General features: G+C 41.0%; 2 protein-coding genes across 2 annotated transcripts; one reads left to right on the forward strand and one right to left on the reverse strand.

The window, feature by feature from the left end:
- Positions 1-27: 27 nt before the first annotated feature.
- Positions 28-15,400, reverse strand: LOC138959331 (intraflagellar transport protein 70A-like). Its single transcript, XM_070330760.1, has 16 exons — positions 15,229-15,400; positions 14,953-15,018; positions 12,154-12,363; positions 11,699-11,755; positions 11,128-11,196; positions 10,561-10,732; positions 9,952-10,080; positions 9,216-9,418; positions 8,819-8,884; positions 7,561-7,680; positions 6,079-6,216; positions 3,875-4,024; positions 2,952-3,023; positions 2,071-2,174; positions 1,474-1,682; positions 28-902 (listed from the first exon to the last, which is right to left on the reverse strand). Exons 1-16 carry the CDS (start codon positions 15,280-15,282, stop codon positions 778-780), a joined length of 1,944 nt encoding a protein of 647 aa, XP_070186861.1. The 5' UTR covers positions 15,283-15,400; the 3' UTR covers positions 28-777.
- A 216-nt stretch (positions 15,401-15,616) lies between these two features.
- On the forward strand, positions 15,617-17,776 carry LOC138959332 (protein KTI12 homolog). Its single transcript, XM_070330761.1, has one exon. The coding sequence runs from the start codon at positions 15,677-15,679 to the stop codon at positions 16,523-16,525; it is 849 nt and encodes a 282-aa protein (XP_070186862.1). The 5' UTR covers positions 15,617-15,676; the 3' UTR covers positions 16,526-17,776.
- The last annotated feature ends 386 nt before the right edge of the window (positions 17,777-18,162 follow it).

An 18,162-nucleotide genomic window follows, 5' to 3' on the forward strand; every position in this document is an offset into this window, starting at 1 on the left:
TTCGAAACAGCAACACTTCACACATACTGTTGTATCACAGACATATTTTTATTCCCCAACATATTTCATACTCATACCATGCAAGAATATTAGGTCCTTTCAATATTTCATGCTTGAAGCATTGTATATGTACATGAAAGAAATGGATGGAACCCACAGAACTTTCAAACAACATGTGCCTTTTCATGGGTTAGTGAACTCTTTAACTTAATGTGTTTGGCATGCGATAAACAGTATTACACACAAATGTGTGTCACACAACATTTTTTATTGACCAATACTACAACTCCGTTACATGTAAAAAATAAAAATAAAAAAAAACCCAACTGTTTTAGCTCCCTTTACATAGACCTTTTTTTTACTCCTTCACCATAACATGGAAAGTCTAGTTTGTTTTCACCTCTGGTTACTACCCTGCCCCTTACACACAGAAAACTTGAAGAAAAAAGTATGCAAGTTCACATTTTAACCACTGACACAGCTGCTCTTGCCTTTTCCATCCTCATCTTATTTCCCTTCACCAAAAACAGCAAAAAGTATTGTTTGATGTGACCTCTAATTGATACCATGCCTGCATACACAGTTTGTCTTTAAAAATCCACATTTTGAGTGCTGAAAGAGCTGCTCTGTTGTAAACCCTATATCACAGTTTCAAACTCTTCACACAACCAGAGCATTTGAGTGCTGAACAATCTGCTGTGTTGTGAACACTATAGTTTCACACTCTTTGTACGACAAGAGCAGAGAAGTCTAATGGGTGTGAAACGAGGACGGGTCCTAGTTGAGTTGCAGCAGAAGACTCTTGAGCAGTCGCGCTTCGTAGGACACTGTGTTGCGACCAGGGTGCATGGGTTCTTCCTCCAACGGTTGCTCTATCACCGCCTTCACATCACGTCCGTACACTGAAACAACACATCCATTTTATCAAACACGTCCGTACACTGAAACAACACATCCATTTTATCAAAGTGTGCAGTGGAGCACATTTGTATCTTGCTTGTTATTCATTGATGGTAACATCACCTTATAACACCAACATTTTGTCATCTGCAAATGTAATGTTTCACTTACATTTTCAGTGCCTCCCCTTAATGGCAATGTGTAATGGAACTAAGACTCAACAAGATACAATGTACAAATAAACATTTAACCATCTCTATAAGGAGTCCTGATACATGTGTGGTTTTCCTCTCGGCACTGGAACAGACACCTATCACCACATTCTGTTCAAGGAAATTCACCTTCATGGAGATCACTTATCCTCTATATATCGTCTCCTCTCTTAAAGGGACTTGTCCCCACTTACGACTGCATCCGAACAATTAAGTAATTTGTATAAAAGCTCTTAAGGTTCATTAGGGAAGATTTAACTGATGTAACAGATAGGTTCCAATGGCAGCTGTAACAAGTTCTAATCAATCTAGTTTTTTTTCTAAGAGACTAAATTTTTAATACAGAATTTTTTTCACTCACTTTCACAGCACTCCAAAAACTGGATGCACTCAGCGACAACAGAGTCGCGGATCATGATCATGTGCTTGGTCATGTTCTCGATGAGAGAGAGAAAGCAGCGTTTGGCGTAGAACCAGGTGTCCGTGCCCAGCTTCTTCTGGTACGGCTCCAGACTCTTGATCACACGTGAGATGCCAAACTCATAGTTTCCCTTTGCGCAGTACAGGGTTCTGCAACACAACACATTTTACTGTAGAAACAACAAAGTTTCCTTCTGCACAGTACTCGCAGTGTTTTGAAATGAAAACAAAGTTCAGACCTGCATCACACTTGCTGCACAGGAGAGAAGTGAAAATGTACATGTCACACCAATTTAGAGTCGATAACACCAGTAAGGGCTGACATCATGTTATATGTACTATGTGTATGATGAAATACTTGCAGCTAGCTAAGTTCCTTCAATAATTACAATTCACAAATTTTACATTTGTGTATTATACACAGTCTCTTTTGAAGCCACTGCAACAGAAATCTTTTAAATTAAACTCGGCCATTTGAAAATAACAATGTCCACAAGCCAGTACTTTCCTTATTTCTTGTTTTAGACATGCTGCTTACCCAATGACCAGGTTGACAATACACAGGTGGTAGATCTTCTTTTCAGGATCTTCATAGGCCAGCTGTTCCTCTTCCTTCTCTATCTTGCGCATCGCCTCTTCTGCCTGAGACAACAACAACACAATTAAAAATATTCCTCTACCGGAAGCATCAATTTGGTCTACACCTTATAAAAAGCAACTTATGTAGAGGATTGGATTGAGTGCTCTGGTGTAAACCCAATTGCCTCTTGCACAAAATCATGGTGTATTCTCCTAGCTACGGAACCACCTTATGAAGCAAGGCTTGCTCTCATCTGCTTAAACAGGGCCATCTCTCGGCACAAAAGGGGGAAAGCGATTTTGAAGATGATTCATGCGGGCCTGACAAGATCTAAAGATGATTTATCTAGTGGGCGATATTGGACGCTCTGGGGGACATTTGATTCATTAACTCAGCGCATGAAGGTGACCCTGTTCCTCGCAAGAGCACAAAAGGCATGCACGAACAATTACAGGTTGAAGGCATACAGTTATTTCTTGAGTGGCAGCTGAACATTTTCTCAGTGCCTCAGACAACAAGAGCTTTCTTTCTTTCTTTATTTGGTGTTTAACGTCGTTTTCAACCATTCAAGGTTATATCGCGACAGGACAACAAGAGCCCAAATACCTCTTTTACTGTGGCTGAATTCTGTAAAACAAGACAATATGCACAAATCTCATATATGAGGACTCCTTAGTCAGGCTGGTCTGTTTTGCATGAACATTTGAATAGACAACTCAACTGCTTCCCCATGGTTAACACAATTATAACACATGCACCAAGCTCTTTTCTCCCTCACACTTGTGTTCTTTTTGTTCTAAGCTCAAACAGAAAACTATGCTCAGCATGTCAGAACTCACCTCCTCATTTTGACTAGTCATGATATAGGACACGCACAGGTTGGCCAACACAATGGCGCTGACACTCAGCAACTGAAAAACACACACATGGTCAATCCAGTCATTTTGCAGGTCACAAAATGTGCAGCAAATCTGGTTTGAAAATAAACACAAATGTTGTCCTCAGTAAATGTTCTCATCCATTACTTCCTGAGAAAGCAACAATGGTAATGCTCATGATAACTACCCACCATACATTACTTATACCTGCACACAGATCCCCCGTTTTTAAGACCCCACGATTTGAAACTTCCCCGCTTTTAGGACCTTGCTCTTTTAGATTTTCTATGCATGTCTGTAATTTGACCTCCATTCTAAGCCTGGCTCCTTTCTAAGGCCTGATTTTCTATGCATGTCTGTAATTTGACCTCCATTCTAAGCCTGGCTCCTTTCTAAGGCCTGATTTTCTATGCATGTCTGTAATTTGACCTCCATTCTAAGCCTGGCTCTTTTCTAAGGCCTGATTTTCTATGCATGTCTGTAATTTGACCTCCATTCTAAGCCTGGCTCCTTTCTAAGGCCTGATTTTCTATGCATGTCTGTAATTTGACCTCCATTCTAAGCCTAGCTCTTTTCTAAGGCCTGATTTTCTATGCATGTCTGTAATTTTACCTCCATTCTAAGCCTGGCTCCTTTCTAAGGCCTGATTTTCTCATCTTTTTTGAGGTCTCAAAAGAAGCGTTCCACTTTACTGGTATCAACACGACATCACCAAACTAAAATTTGATCTCAAAATTTGTCTTGTGACCGCATCAACAAATAATCTTGCACACTAAATTACAGACGCAACTGCTGCAAAAGTATTTTGCTTTTATGATGTACCGCAAGAAACAAAAAACAAAAAGAAACTTATTATCAGGTAGTTTGGGACAAGTTATACTCACTTGGTCATAGTTCTTTTTGACGATGGGATCATAGAAACCAGCAGCCTCCTTGTATTTGTTTTCTTGCATGAAGAGGACATGAGCCACATTCAGCTTCCAGGCATCGTGTTCATTGCAGAACTCCACAGACTTGCGGAAGATCTTCTCGACCTATAGGTAGTAGACACATATAACAAAATGATGAAGCAGTTTTAGTTTGTGTCACGTTAAGCATTACATACTCTAAAGTGTGGCAGTATTCTTTTAGAAATCCTATAAGAGGAGTTGCTTTGTCAATACTGTAAACAAAACAAATGCATCCATGCATCTTCTGGCTGATGATAAAATCTGAAAGTAAGAAACAGTAATAAATACAAAGGCATGTATCAAATATACATGAGGGAGAAAATGTTCACTCTCAATATAGCAGCTTGAAAAGACAGAAAAAACACTTGATGTAAACCCCTTTCCCCAGTACTCAATGTCCCTGTAAGAGCATGAATAGGAAAATGCTGACAAACAAAGTTGAACTTGAAAGACAAACACATTATTGCACATACATGTAGAGAATAATAATAATGATAATAATAATAATAATAATAATAATAATAATAATAATAATAATAATAATAATAATTGTCAGTAAGTACTGGTGTCACATGACTAATGTGAACCAGTTGATTGGCTAATGGCAATGCGCTAAAACTGTTGGAGTGCGCTAACTTTTCCACAGAGCGTATTCTTCCGCCCTTTGCCTAAGCGAGACTGTGCTCTCATCCTCAGAATTAATTAATGACATGTAGCTTATATTCTCCAGAATACCAAATGACCATAAATCCCTGCTTCTCAATTAAAGCAGAAGTGGTTTTTTTTGACAGATTGCATGTGCCTGTGCCACTGATCTAAAAATAGAAGCCGCTGTGTTTCATCTCATTTTCGCCGACTTGCATACATTCTTCTCATATGCCGTGTTAGTGGCATGTAGCTTATCATCCACATTACCAAATGATGAGTTAGTATACAATTCCCAGCGGCTAACAGAAAACACAAGTGTTATTCTGATAACGTACCAGCTAGACCAGTGAAGACTGACTCGATCGACTCTGTCATGCGTAGCAGACTACACTGAAATATGACTGCATCAGTTCAGTAAATGAATGGTTTCCGAATTATTATTTCAAGGCAAGAACAATCGTAATCAAAAACGTGTAGGGTTCAGAACGTTCTTACCATATAAAAGACTTATTACCAGCCTGCCTCATGCGTGCAGACTCAGTGCAGACTGCAGTGGTTCGATTGCCCTAGCCTAGCAGACGACATAAACCCCGCTCAGCAAATTAACATGTTGGGCAAATGTGAACGAAAAAACGATGGGGATATAATACGTGTAGGGTTCAGAGCATTCTTACCATTCATATTTAGTATCTGACTCCCCGATGAGGGAAGATACAACACGAGAAATATGCCACATTTATTTTGAAAATGTGCTAACCGTCGAGTCCCTCGGGAGGGGGTAGTCAATTCAAGGGGAGTCACTCCGCACAGTCAATCCGTCGAAGCTCGACTGGAGGTTTCGAATTGCAAATAACGAAGAGCACAGTCCTTTCTACGAGTTCAAATGAGGTCTCTCTGAAAGATCATCACTGTTCAGCTTAACGCTACACTGGAATTTACCAACAGAAATTAAAATGCATGTGACGAAAGCACGACACACTTGAGACACCCCACACAAAAGTAGATCTTACTGTACACGACCTGACCACACAGTTATGCCTATTCAAATGCGCGTAGCAAAATGTGCATTTGGAATCTTCTTTTTTCTATGGCGGTACTGACAATATCGTTATTGAAACAATCCCAGTGCACAAAGGGATTTATAGAGCAAATCTCGAAAATAATTATTGAACTCAGCGCTATGCGCTTCGTTCAATAATGAATTTTCTCGATTTGCTCTATAAATACCTTAGTGCACTGGGATGTCTCAATAACTTAAATAATATTAATACATGTAATAATGCTGTTGTCTTATTAATTTTTCCTTCTTGCAAGAGCTCATGGCAATGTACAACAACAAGACACACACATACTGAAATATGGTACGTCATAGGTAAAATAAAGTCAACGCTATTCACACCTATGCAGGTAGTACATGCATGGCATAATAAAGAGAAACAAGCTTGTGCTTTATTTTTTAACCCAAAAAGTGCGGTAGTGACTGCAAATACCTGCTGATAGTTCTCCATGTCCCAGTAGATCTTGGCTTGCTGCATGAGGACAGGGATGTAGCGCTCCAGTGCCTCATCGTACTCGTTCACTGCACGCTTCACTGCCTCGTCATCGTGGTTCTGTCTTGCTTCTTGCACCTGAACAGGTGAACATTTCAGACTGAGTAAGAGCTTATTTTCTACAACCGCTTCTCCAATACTCTTATTAAACCTGTGGGTCTGATGTCTTCCTCAGATATTGAAAGTGAAGGAGAGCCATGGTAGAACCACTGACCATCTTGGGAAGACTATCTTTCAAACAAAAGAACACTGCAGAAATTGAACTTTGCTCAACAAACTTGAGGATCTGTATTCGTATATCTTGATCACTGTAAGGTAAAGGGAGAGAACTCACCACTTGCCCTTCTCACCTAAAGTTCTCTTGCTGTATTGTGCACATTCTCTACTTTTGATTAAAGCTGTGGTCTATTTATGACTTTCCGGGGCTACGAGGTTGAAAAATAGGGATACAATCATGTACAGAATTCTGTACAGCAAACGCTACCCGAAACCCCACCTATACGGCGTGTATGACCTTGAGAGCTTCAGTGAACGCTTGAATTTTGCAGTGATAACATCCGGTTTGCTCTCTCAAGACTGATCATATTTTATCTTCAAGAGAGATCAAGGGGAAAAAATAAACGCCCCGGCGAAGATTCGAACTCTCGACCTCAAGACTTCGTGTCTCATGTCCTAACCACTAGGCTACTGCGCCAATTGAGAAAAAGAAGGAAAAACATTGATATAAATTCATGTTATGTTATTCTTGAAGCAGCATGATTTATATCTCCATCCGCCCATTGTTCAGAAGTGAATACATGTATAACTATTTCTTAGATGTCTGTTTTTAACTGCACAGAGCTTTGGAGAGATTCAATTACTGTTCTTGTCATTTTTCTTGCATGTTGTAAATAGAGATATCGCAGCTATTTGCATGGCGCGAATGTCATGTAGCATGACGGTGTAAACATGTACTGCGATTCCGTGTTTGCAAATAAAGGCAAATTTTAATGGCAAGTTTGACGTTTTTGCAACGCATGAATGGTAATTCAAGTGTAGAATGATATAAGATTATCAATTTTTTTTAATCTTTGATAACACTGGTGAAGTGGCCTAGCGGTGAAGACATCGGCCCCGACATTTCGAGGCCCCGAGGCCTTCGAGTTCGAATCCCTGCCAAGTCGTTTATTTTTTCTGCTCGATCCTTCTTGACAAATATGCTCAGCTCTGAGAGAGCAAACCGGATGTTACCACTGCAAAATTCAAGCGTTGACTGAAGCTCTCAAGGTCATACACGCCGTATGGGTGGGGTTTCGGGTAGCGTTTGCTGTACAGAATTCTGTACATGATTGTATCCCTATTTTTCAACCTCGTAGCCCCGGAAAGTCATAAATAGACCACAGCTTTAAGTCGGCATACCTAAGCCATTCAATCTGTCCTTACCTGTTTTGTCAGTTTACGTAGAGTCTCTGTCTGTTTGGTGGCCATTTCATCCAGTTTGCGGTATGCCTCTTCTGGTGAGGTCTGTCGTGTGATCACAGCTTCCAAAAAGTCGTACAGGTACTGAAAAATGCAACAATACATTGAATTTCTATTTTCAAAATCATCCCTTTGAAAAGTGATCTGATCATTTCATTAAGTACATCTTCTCACTGCTGAACTCACAGCAGGAATAGCAAACTGAAAACACCCAAGAGTAAATAAATTCAGTGAACCAAATTCCTCACCTCAGTAACGTTTAACAGAATATTAAGAGAAAGAGCTGCATCTAGTGCAGCAAACAAGTGTACAAGGTATGAATTCACATCAACAACAAACAAAAGACACACAAAAACCCACACAAATATTCACATTAAGATAATATCGTAACCTTTTAATAAAAAAGAGCCATGTTATTTTAGATTTTGTTTACAAACATTTTCAATTAGGAGAAAGGACAGTTTCATGCCAGATTGATATAATTATACGCTCTTAAGAGTTCTAGTAGAATGCAGACAGTATAACACTAAATATTTCAACTATTCACACATGTAGTGCAAACTGTTTGAGCTATGACTGGAATAAGACAAGAAGCACTCGCACAGCCAACACTGCCAAACCCATCAACAATGCTGTAATAATTAATGCATAAACAAACTGACCAATGCTCATTCCGTTTTAAAAACAACCCATGCCCACTGGACCCTATGCCAAGCCAAGTATAGGTTAGCTCTTCAATGAACAATGCTCAATGCTTCCCCAATGACCCTGTTACATCACAATTCACCAAGCCCAAACTGTTCACACTCCTTTCACCATTGACGGCAGCAAATGATCTCACAAACCTTTCTTGCTGTCTGAGCTTTCTAGAGAAAATGGAAAATGCAAATACTTTGATTTTTTTTCTTTATGCTAAATATGCCTATCCACTAAAACAAAAGCTAAAACATAAATGTAGTGTTATGCTACAATCCATTAATTTTGAGGATAACGATGCTGAATTGAAGCATGACATTGTTTTATTGAGAGTCTGCAGTTTGAATGTCTGAAACTTCTGCAGTTTGAATGTCTGAAACTTTGCTAACTCTGAACTGCTACAACCTGTTCAAACTTTAGAAATGCTGTTTAGATAGTCTGCAGAAAACTGTTAAAATGGATTACAAACATGATGCATTTATCCTCAGTGTGTTAGCCCTGACGAATACAAGATGCCATAACTTACCGGAGTGAGGTACTTGTATGTCAGATGTGCATTTTCTGCCAAGACATCTGCTGCCAGGTCATAGTACTAAAAACAGAAAAAGATTCCAAGATTATTAACCACATTCACAGCCTTTGTTTATTTTATTTCCTCATACCATTGTGTCCCGTACAATCCAAAAGGTTCCATGACAAATAATTCTAATTCTGTATTTGATTCTGATTCATACAGTCATGCTTGTGCATTCATGCACGCACATGCTTGTGCACGCATGCATGCACAAACACACACAAAAACACATCTACATAGATGACATGCTGTGTTCTTCGAATAAAATCGTTTGATCACTTGACAAATCTGATTCAAACACGCACACACAACCTTTCTGCTTCATCACTAAACCCGCCAAAAAGCTCACCTCGTATTTGACATAGAGCACAAGCAAGTTTCCAAACGTCTCTGGAGGGAAAGGGTTCTGCTGCAGCAAGAACTGAAGTTTCTGGAACCCTTTAGAAGGCTCAGCCTCCATGTTCATCAGCGCCTGGTTATGCAGGGTCACTGCATCCAGTTCTTCTTCCGAGCGAGGTGGCATGTCGGTTAGCGCTTCACAAGCCGCATCAACTGAAATGCACACAGTGAGTACAAAATTAGCTATGGGGCACAGCATTTCTTCTTCCTATAGCATTTACTGTCGATGTTTACTTCTGTAGTGTGTATGAAAGATGACATTTTTCTCAGGGCTTCCAGGTAACCAAAGAGCTCTCCTGCAGGGGAACTCATCTGGCAACGTTCTATGTCTTGCATCATCATTGAGCCGGTGGGCAGTGCATGGCCACTGATGCAGTGTCACAGGGACACACAGCTACTGTGACCAATCTTCAGTTTGTGGAAGAGATGTGCTTGCACCCTTTTGTATTCAAAGCAAACTATCTCAATTCTCTAAATAGCGAAGTCATCAAACTTATAATGAGAAAAACAGACCGTAATTATTGAGCATTCTCTCCCCCCATTCTCCCATCATTCTTTCACAACACAACAACAAAACCTCACAACTTATGAACCCCAGAAAATCTGCTTTAAACATTTGTCTTGCTGCTGAAACATGCTCATAAGGTGTAAAGACATACAAAAGCATGGACGTGAACGTTACTCACAGTTTTTCAGCTGATATTCAATGGCTGCTTTGAGGTTGAAGGCCTCGACGAGGGCTGTCTCGTGGAGTGTCATGGAGTTACCTACACTTCTTACATCTATGCCTTCTGTCGTCATGCCCACACTCAGCTCTGAAAGTATGCAAAGAAATCAAACACTCATGCTAACAGCAATGCTCGAAACCAACAAAGACAACAACAAAAGACCCCCCCCCCCCCTCCCCCCCAAAAAAAAGCAGGAGCATGCCAGAGGTCACATGTGTGTAAACATTTTCATCAAACCAAATAATACACCAAACTAATGACCACCCGTAACAAGACAGCCCAAAAAGTTTCTCATTTTATGTCAATCGTTTTCTATAATTCCATCTGACAATTTCTATTCAATCATGCAAACATATCAGTTTCTGTTTAGCCCCACAAAGTATTATTAATTTCCAGATGCTAAAACTGAAAGTTTTGCTAACAAGTAAAAACAAACCAATATTGTACAACTGTTTGTGAATCATCTGAGCATTCTAAACTTCTTAATACATGTACTCTTAACCTTCACACACAAAAATTACCAAGAAAAATAACGTTTAAATGAGTTTTGCATCTTCACATGCATACCTGGATGCTCCCTGATGCCACGCTCGATGATGTCAGCAATGTGTTTGAGGGCTGGGGCGTACTGCTTCAACATGTAGTGACACAGGGCGATGTTGTAAGACAGGTCAGCCTTGTAGCCCACAATTTGCATGGCTGCTGAGAACTTCTGGCATGCCTCCTCGTATCTACCTTCCTGTGGTCAATAGAAGTATTCAGCATTGAACAATAAGACATATTTAAAAACTCTGTGGCGTACATTTTATCCTACCTATTCCTATTTGCTAGCCTTTCTTGCAAAGTACATAATTATGACAGAACCTGTCATTCAGATCGACCAAAAATGTTGCTTCATGGCACATCTTTTCATTGCAGTGACACTTTCTTAAAGATAACAATGAAGCAAATAGTTTCCGTAAGTTATATATTCTGAAATGTCCTCTCATGGTAAAAAAAAAATAAAAAAAAAGCCCTCCCATAGGATATATCATTTGTAAAATTGTATTTTCTTCCATGAGATATTATGTAACCAGATGAAACAGCTGGTTAGTTATTCATACAAAGATATGTGAATTACAAAAATTACTGTACCTTGTACAGCAAACATCCAAAGTTGATCTCTGTGTCAGGATCGTCAGAAGGACACTGCTCCACTAGACTCTGTGGGAAAAGTCACAATGGCATAATCATTTAGTTACATTTTGTTTTAATTAGGTACTAAGTAACCCACCTTGAACTCAATTACCTCCCTTGTTTCACATCCAGTCACCAAATACACTTTACTAACGTTTGCGCGTCCCTGTGTAGCCTGTTTCCAGCTAAAAAGTTTAGCGGATTTGGGTAACACATAGTGTGGGGTTGGCTAGTAAAATTAAACTTTGTAAAGAAATATGACCAGGCAGGAGAACGCAGTAATCCCATTTGCCTTCCAAGCTAAATCTGAACAGCAAAATCTTCAGCAACGAACAATGGACTATCCTGCCTGACAGATTTGCAGTAAAGCAAGAACTTTCAAGCAAGTCTTAAAGAACCATTAAAAGATTAAAGCTACTACAACGCTAGATGAAATCAAATCATGACGATGTATTTTATTCAATCAGTTTCAGAGACCTAACATTTTCTCAATAACTAAAACAGCTAGTAGACCAAAATAATGAATTACCTTTGCTCCTGGAAGATCCTCTTCACCATATTTGATGGCTGCCTGCAGCTTGGTAATCTGAAAAGAAGAAAGTAATATATTATACAAAAACTTCCCTTCAAAATATAAGTGTTAAAACTATACTCATTTAGTCACACCAACAAGAAGAAAAAAACACCTACTTAGGTCTGCAGCAGGGTGCATATACATGGTATTAAATACTGCTCCTAGCTCTTGAAGTATAATGCTTTAACGACTTGTCAGCACCACAGTTTTTCTTAAGCATGCAGTATCAAAAGTAAATACCAAAAAAAACAGTGCTCAGCTTCAGACAAGATCAACTAGGTTACAATCTTTCACTTCTACCTGAAAGATCACTCATCCATAACACCTGTAAGTCAATCTATTTCACCAATCATTCTACAGTCATTGAGCGGTGTTTCTTACCCCTTACATCGTGCAAGTCCAACACTCACCTGCCCCTGGTGCTGTGGCTGGTCGATCATGCAAGCCACTTTCATGGCCTCCGTGAAGAGGCAGGCCTTGTAGAGGGATTGTGCGTAATACAGACGGTACTCTTCCACCTCAGGGTGAAGGCTGGACAGCTGCTCGTAGCAGTCTGAGGCGTTGACAAAGTCCTGCATCTGGTAGTAAGTGTAGGCCAGTACAGACAAGGCTGCTCTGGACTGGAACAGAAAATACAGTATTTTGTTAATCATGCTCGAAGACGAATGGTACAAATTGCAGCAATAGTCACACATTATTTTTGATTTTGTTTTACCCTTTAATTCTGTGTCAGAAGAACCATACGAACATACTAACTCTTGGCTGATATCTGTGGAAGTGACAACAAGTGCCGATTAAGATCAAAAGCAAACATTTCAACGGATCACACATTTACACGAACTGCCATATATATATATATAACACTAACAGACCTGAGAACCCGGGCCTGTTTTGCACTTGGAGTATTCTCACACAAATTGTATTCATGTGTCAAAATACTGGATCGGATTCGGGATGAGCTTATGAAGAAAAGTTGCCTAGGAATTTTTCTCGTCGTATTTTTTCCCCATTGGTCGTACTGATCGTATTCTAGACAATCATGCTTTAAAAAAAATATCGCGAAATCGTACCTTCTTTGTCTCTGTAAATGTACTCTAGGTATATTTCTTGTATTTCCATTGTTCTCTTGTTACATCTATGATGTAACTATTGCACTCTTATAACACATAAAATAGTGGATAAATAAGGGTGCACGAAATACATCATAGCCGGCTCTACTTTCTGTCGTCCTTGACATTCCAAAGTGCACATGTATGTACCTGTCGACCGGATGTGCAACGGGTTACCACGCTTTTGAGAACTTGCGCGAGAGTCGTTCAGTGCTATTGCTGAGTTTTAGTCTCGACTTGCCAAGACTATCATCACAGCATCATAGATTTCATGACGTCTGTCGTCCATCGCGTCATATTATGGGGACGTAATCTGTTATTCGCTGTTTTATTTCTCTCTTGTGATCAACATGACAAGCCGTATGTGTTTGAGTGTGTGTGCTCGTGCTCTCAACTAAAACAGAAGTCAAACTAGCAATCGTTAAAAACCCAGTCAGTCCGACCAGCACTGCTAGTGCTAAGTTCAGGCTATGCTCATGTGAAGTTACAGCGTGCCCGGTACACACGCCCTTATCGGTACATCATCGACTACGATTTTTCTCTGGACAAGCTGTTTAATGCATTTTGCGAGTATTTCTAGCTCTTCTGTGGTGCAGTAGGCCCTATAGACAATGAAGGTGTCCACGATCTCAGGAGATGCGTGTGACCACTAGGTATTCAGTCAAATCCGTGTAAGAGGCTTTCAATTGACGGGGACAACCAAGCCACCATTATGCACCGACTTGACATAGATCAACAGACGTGCCTTTAGAATAAACTATGTGCAGAGGTGCCTCATCTGAACACACAACTAAAGCTTGATGTTTCCGTCACACTTTGTCTTTTAGATCTTCATGGGATATATATATACAGGTTACAACACTCGTGATATTTTATATGGCTTGTATTTCAGTCAAGACCCTGCGGGAATATCAAAGGGACTCACTCGCCAGAGGCTCTTGATATTCATCCGCTGGATCTTGACTGAAATACAAGCCATATAAAAAACCACTCGTGTTGTAACCTCTAGATATATAGCATCACTCCACATTGGACTTGTCTTGTCTTGTCTTTCCATTACTGCCCACAATCAACAGTAGTGATTATTTCGGCACTTGATGGGATGTTGCGCAAGTCCAGTAAAGCAGCGTTTCCAGCATCTAAAAGTCCATTAAAGTTCACAGGTTGGGGAGTATGGGGGGGAGGGGACATGAGTCACAGTGGCTGCTGGTTTAGTGCGAGGCGCGCGACACAAAGGTGTCGACAGTGCGGGCCTCGACGACAGCTGCTGGTAGAGAGTTCCAGTCCTTCACTGTGCTGGGAAGAAAAGCGGCACTCCGATACTGAGTGCGGCAGGCAGGTGATGAGGCCGAACTGCTGGCAATGGCCTCTTCGCTGGCGTGGTGGTAAGGGGGCCAGCTTCGACTTGATGCCCGGACAGTGGACGATGCTGTTCTTGATCTTATAGAGCATCGAGAGGCGGGCAAGCTTCCTGCGCTCCTCCACAGACTGCCACCCAAGGGAGTCCAGCATCCGGCTGACACTTGACGTGTTGTGGTAGCGGTTGCAGACGAATCGGGCAGCTCGTCTCTGGACGGCCTCAAGCTTGTCGATGTTCTTCTGGGTGTGCGGGTCCCATACTGACGAGGCGTACTCCAGGATAGGCCTGACAAAGGCCTTGTACGCCTGCTCTTTCACGGATCTTGATGATATCTTCAGATTGCGCCGCAGGAACCCCAGGGTCATGTTTGCCTTGCTGACGATGTTGTTGATATGGTCGTCCCAGCACAGGTCACTCTGAATGGTCACACCCAGGTACTTGACCGCCTTCACTGTCTCCAGCGTATGCCCGTGGAGCTGGTAAGAGGGCTGTAGTGGGCGTCTGCTCCTCGTAACAGGCAGGGTGTTGCACTTTGCAGGGTGGAACTGCATGTCCCAGTTCTTCTCCCACTCGGCTAGGCGATGGACTCATAGCCTACATTCTACATTTTGTATTTGACTTTGGTGATTCTGTAAATAACTAAATAAATAGGCCTTGTGAATTGTGTAACGTTAAAACATAATTGAACGGAAACAGTTGACACTTGGAATTCTACAAATGCGTTCTACAAAATTGCCTACCCGTGGATGACTCTGCAGTTGATGATTCAGGATCTGCACAGCTTCGCTGTAACGCTGATCCTTTATCTGGAACAGAAAAATAAATAACTCAGTTTTCTCTGAAGAGAACAGATACTGCTGAAATGTAGCACGATGGCCTTTGATAAACCTCATTTGCTGCACATCATTGGCAATTCAAGGAAGATCATGATCCTAAGAGTAAGAGCTGTACAACTTTCAAATTCACACAACTGCCCCCCCCCCCCCCCCCCCCCCCCCACACACACACAAACTTACAAGACCATAGATCGTCGATGTGTATTCTCCTTCTTTCATCTGTAAGTGCGCCATGTTTTGTTGTTTTTTTTGTAACACCGCGATCCTCCCAGCATAAATAAACTAAGTGTACAACTCCACCCGAGTTCTAAATCGTTTGGGTTGACAACCAATGGAATTTTCTTCAATGCGCATGCTCGTACTCGGAATGTTAAAATTGCGTTTGTCTACCGAAGAAAAGACAAACCTATTTAAACATTTCCTCATTTAAAGAATACAAATTATTGTGTTAAAAATAATATATTGTTGAGGTAAAATATCCAAATTTAATGTTAAAACGAAATGAGAACCTGTGGAATTTAGTTTACTTTTCCCCCATCGTTTATCCACTTATTTGATATCTTGTGCTCAGGGGATAGAACTCTCACAAACCCAAGTAGCAGACGGTATTAAAGAGAGACTCACAGCCATGCCGTTGGTTATTTTATGCGGATTCCCCGCAAGTGGGAAAACAACCAGAGCAAAAGAACTACAAGCATACCTTGCTGACAACTTTGCCCAACGACATATTCATATGGTGAGCGAACATTCGCTAAATGTCAACAAAAATGAGTTGTACAGCAGTTCCCACATGGAGAAAGAGATACGCAGTTCGCTGAAGTCCACAGTACAGAGACTTCTCAACAAGGATGATGTAGTGATTCTCGATTCTTTGAACTACATCAAAGGTTTCCGATATGAACTTTACTGTGTCTCCAAAGGATGTCACACCACACAGTGTGTTGTCCATTGCGATGCCAACAAAGAAGTTGTGACTGATCGCAATAAGACGAAAGCAGCTGAGGCAGGTGAGGGACCCGAGACATATCAGCCAGAAGTGCTGGACGGCTTGATCATGAGGTTTGAGCCTCCCAACCCGAACAACAGATGGGACAGTCCGTTGTTTGTTGTGCACCCAGACGATAGCTTACCAGGAGGGGACATTTGTGCTGCCTTGTTCGAGCGAAAAGCCCCTCCACCGAATCAGTCAACGCAGTCACAGCCTCTTTCCTCAACAAATTTTCTTTACGAACTGGACAGAGTCACTCAGGACATTGTATCTCGAATTCTTGATGCTCAGAAGAATAACTGGGTTCCAGGGGAGGTGATCATGATCCCCACTTCAGATGTACCTGTGACGTCAACTAGGGTTCTCCCTCTAGCCGAGTTGCAGCGACATAAACGTCAGTTCATTAACTATACCAAGCTGCATCCTGTGACCGACACAACCAAACTGGCTCATTTGTTTGTGTTGTATCTGACCGATTATATAAAGTAGGATGTGTATTGCTTGTTGTTATAGTTTACATAAGCTTGTGATATACCGAATGGTGCTATACCTCACCTTTGTGGTTCTCCTGGCTCCCAGCAGTTTCTCCGAATGTGTCAACTGAGAATGCAACCGCTCTGTTGAAAACTTTATATTATGTGAATAGCATTTGTTATGTACTTCTTCTTAAAATTGTGCATTTAGGGTGCTAACCACTGATTAAACATTTTAGCCTCTTACCTCGGAGAATTTTAACTTTAAAATTAATTTTTAAGTTCAACATCAATGTGTGAAAAAAATAGATACATACTTTTAATGCCTGCTAAGCAATGCGTTTTTATTTGTGTGTGTTGTCAATACAAATGTCAAACACAAAAAGAAACATAATGCATTATAAATAATCATATAATGTACACCTGGAATCTTGTAAATGGATATGTGGCTTTAAACTTCTAAGCTGAATCTCAAGATGAACCTCCTCCACTGTTTTTTTTTCTCTCGTTCGCAAGTTAACCCCCCTTCCAAAAGTGTGTGTACATATGAGAGTGTATGTATTCATGCTTGAGTGAGTGTGTGCAAAAGATTTGATGAAAAACACTTGGTTTCATTTTCATGAAAATAACATCACATGGTACAGTGGACGCCGCTTAATAAAACCGCGGTTAATAGAGCCAGCCGCTTATAAAAGCCGATTTCAGACGGTCCGGATTTATCACTATATCTTATGTATTAGAAAAAGCCGGTTAATAAACCCAACCCGCCGCTTATTAAAGCCAGTTTTCTCAGAGAAATCACGTAGTTTGTGACTAAAACTCACATTATCTTGTTCTTGTAATCGCTCAAGTCATAGGCCTATTTATGTTCACGCTCACGCGTATCACGAAGTAACCGAGTTCAGAAAAGAATGTCAGTCAATGTGCGAATGTGGAAGCCGGGCAATCGGACTTGACAGGTGATGATGAAGATGACGAGGAGGATGAAGAGATGCCACCCCCACCGCCTTCAAACCCAGAGATGAGGCAAATAATGACCCGCCTTCGTTCTGGTCTGGAAAGTCGTGGTTACCGCATGGAAGAATTTGAACCATTCGCAGACTCAGTGAGAGAACTGATGTGGAAGACGACCAACAAACAAACACTCATAAAATCGTTCTTCTCTGCCGAGTAATGATTCGTGACGGTGACAGTGAAATGATTGATGTACCGAAGTGATCAAAGTACATGTACATGAACATAATTAAAATAAAAGTTCAACATCCTTCGTGAAGTTTTGTTTAGATTCAAACAAGTGCAAATGACGAAAGAAAGTGACTGAGTGACGTAATCAAAAGAGAAGATTTTTTTCTTTCTTTCGAAAATGACGTATACCTGGACCGCCGGTTAACCTTTGCCGGATGCCGCTTTTGACTACACACGCCCGACGATGCGGGTTTGTCTGAACCCATACATTTGAAAGAGGGTTTTTACCGTTTATTTCTCTAACGACGGGGTGGGTTCAGGGAAACCCACAGCGCTACTTCAGTGGGTGCATCGAGTTTCTCCCTTCACCGACTTCTTGCAGGGGAGGGAGAGGGGGAGGGGGAGGGAGAGGGGGAGGGAGAGACTGAGAGACTAAGAAAGAGAGAGACTAAGAAAGAGAGAGACTAA

This window comes from Littorina saxatilis, linkage group LG2, assembly GCF_037325665.1.
Source record: "Littorina saxatilis isolate snail1 linkage group LG2, US_GU_Lsax_2.0, whole genome shotgun sequence".
In the NCBI taxonomy this organism is placed as follows: Eukaryota; Metazoa; Mollusca; class Gastropoda; order Littorinimorpha; family Littorinidae; genus Littorina; species Littorina saxatilis.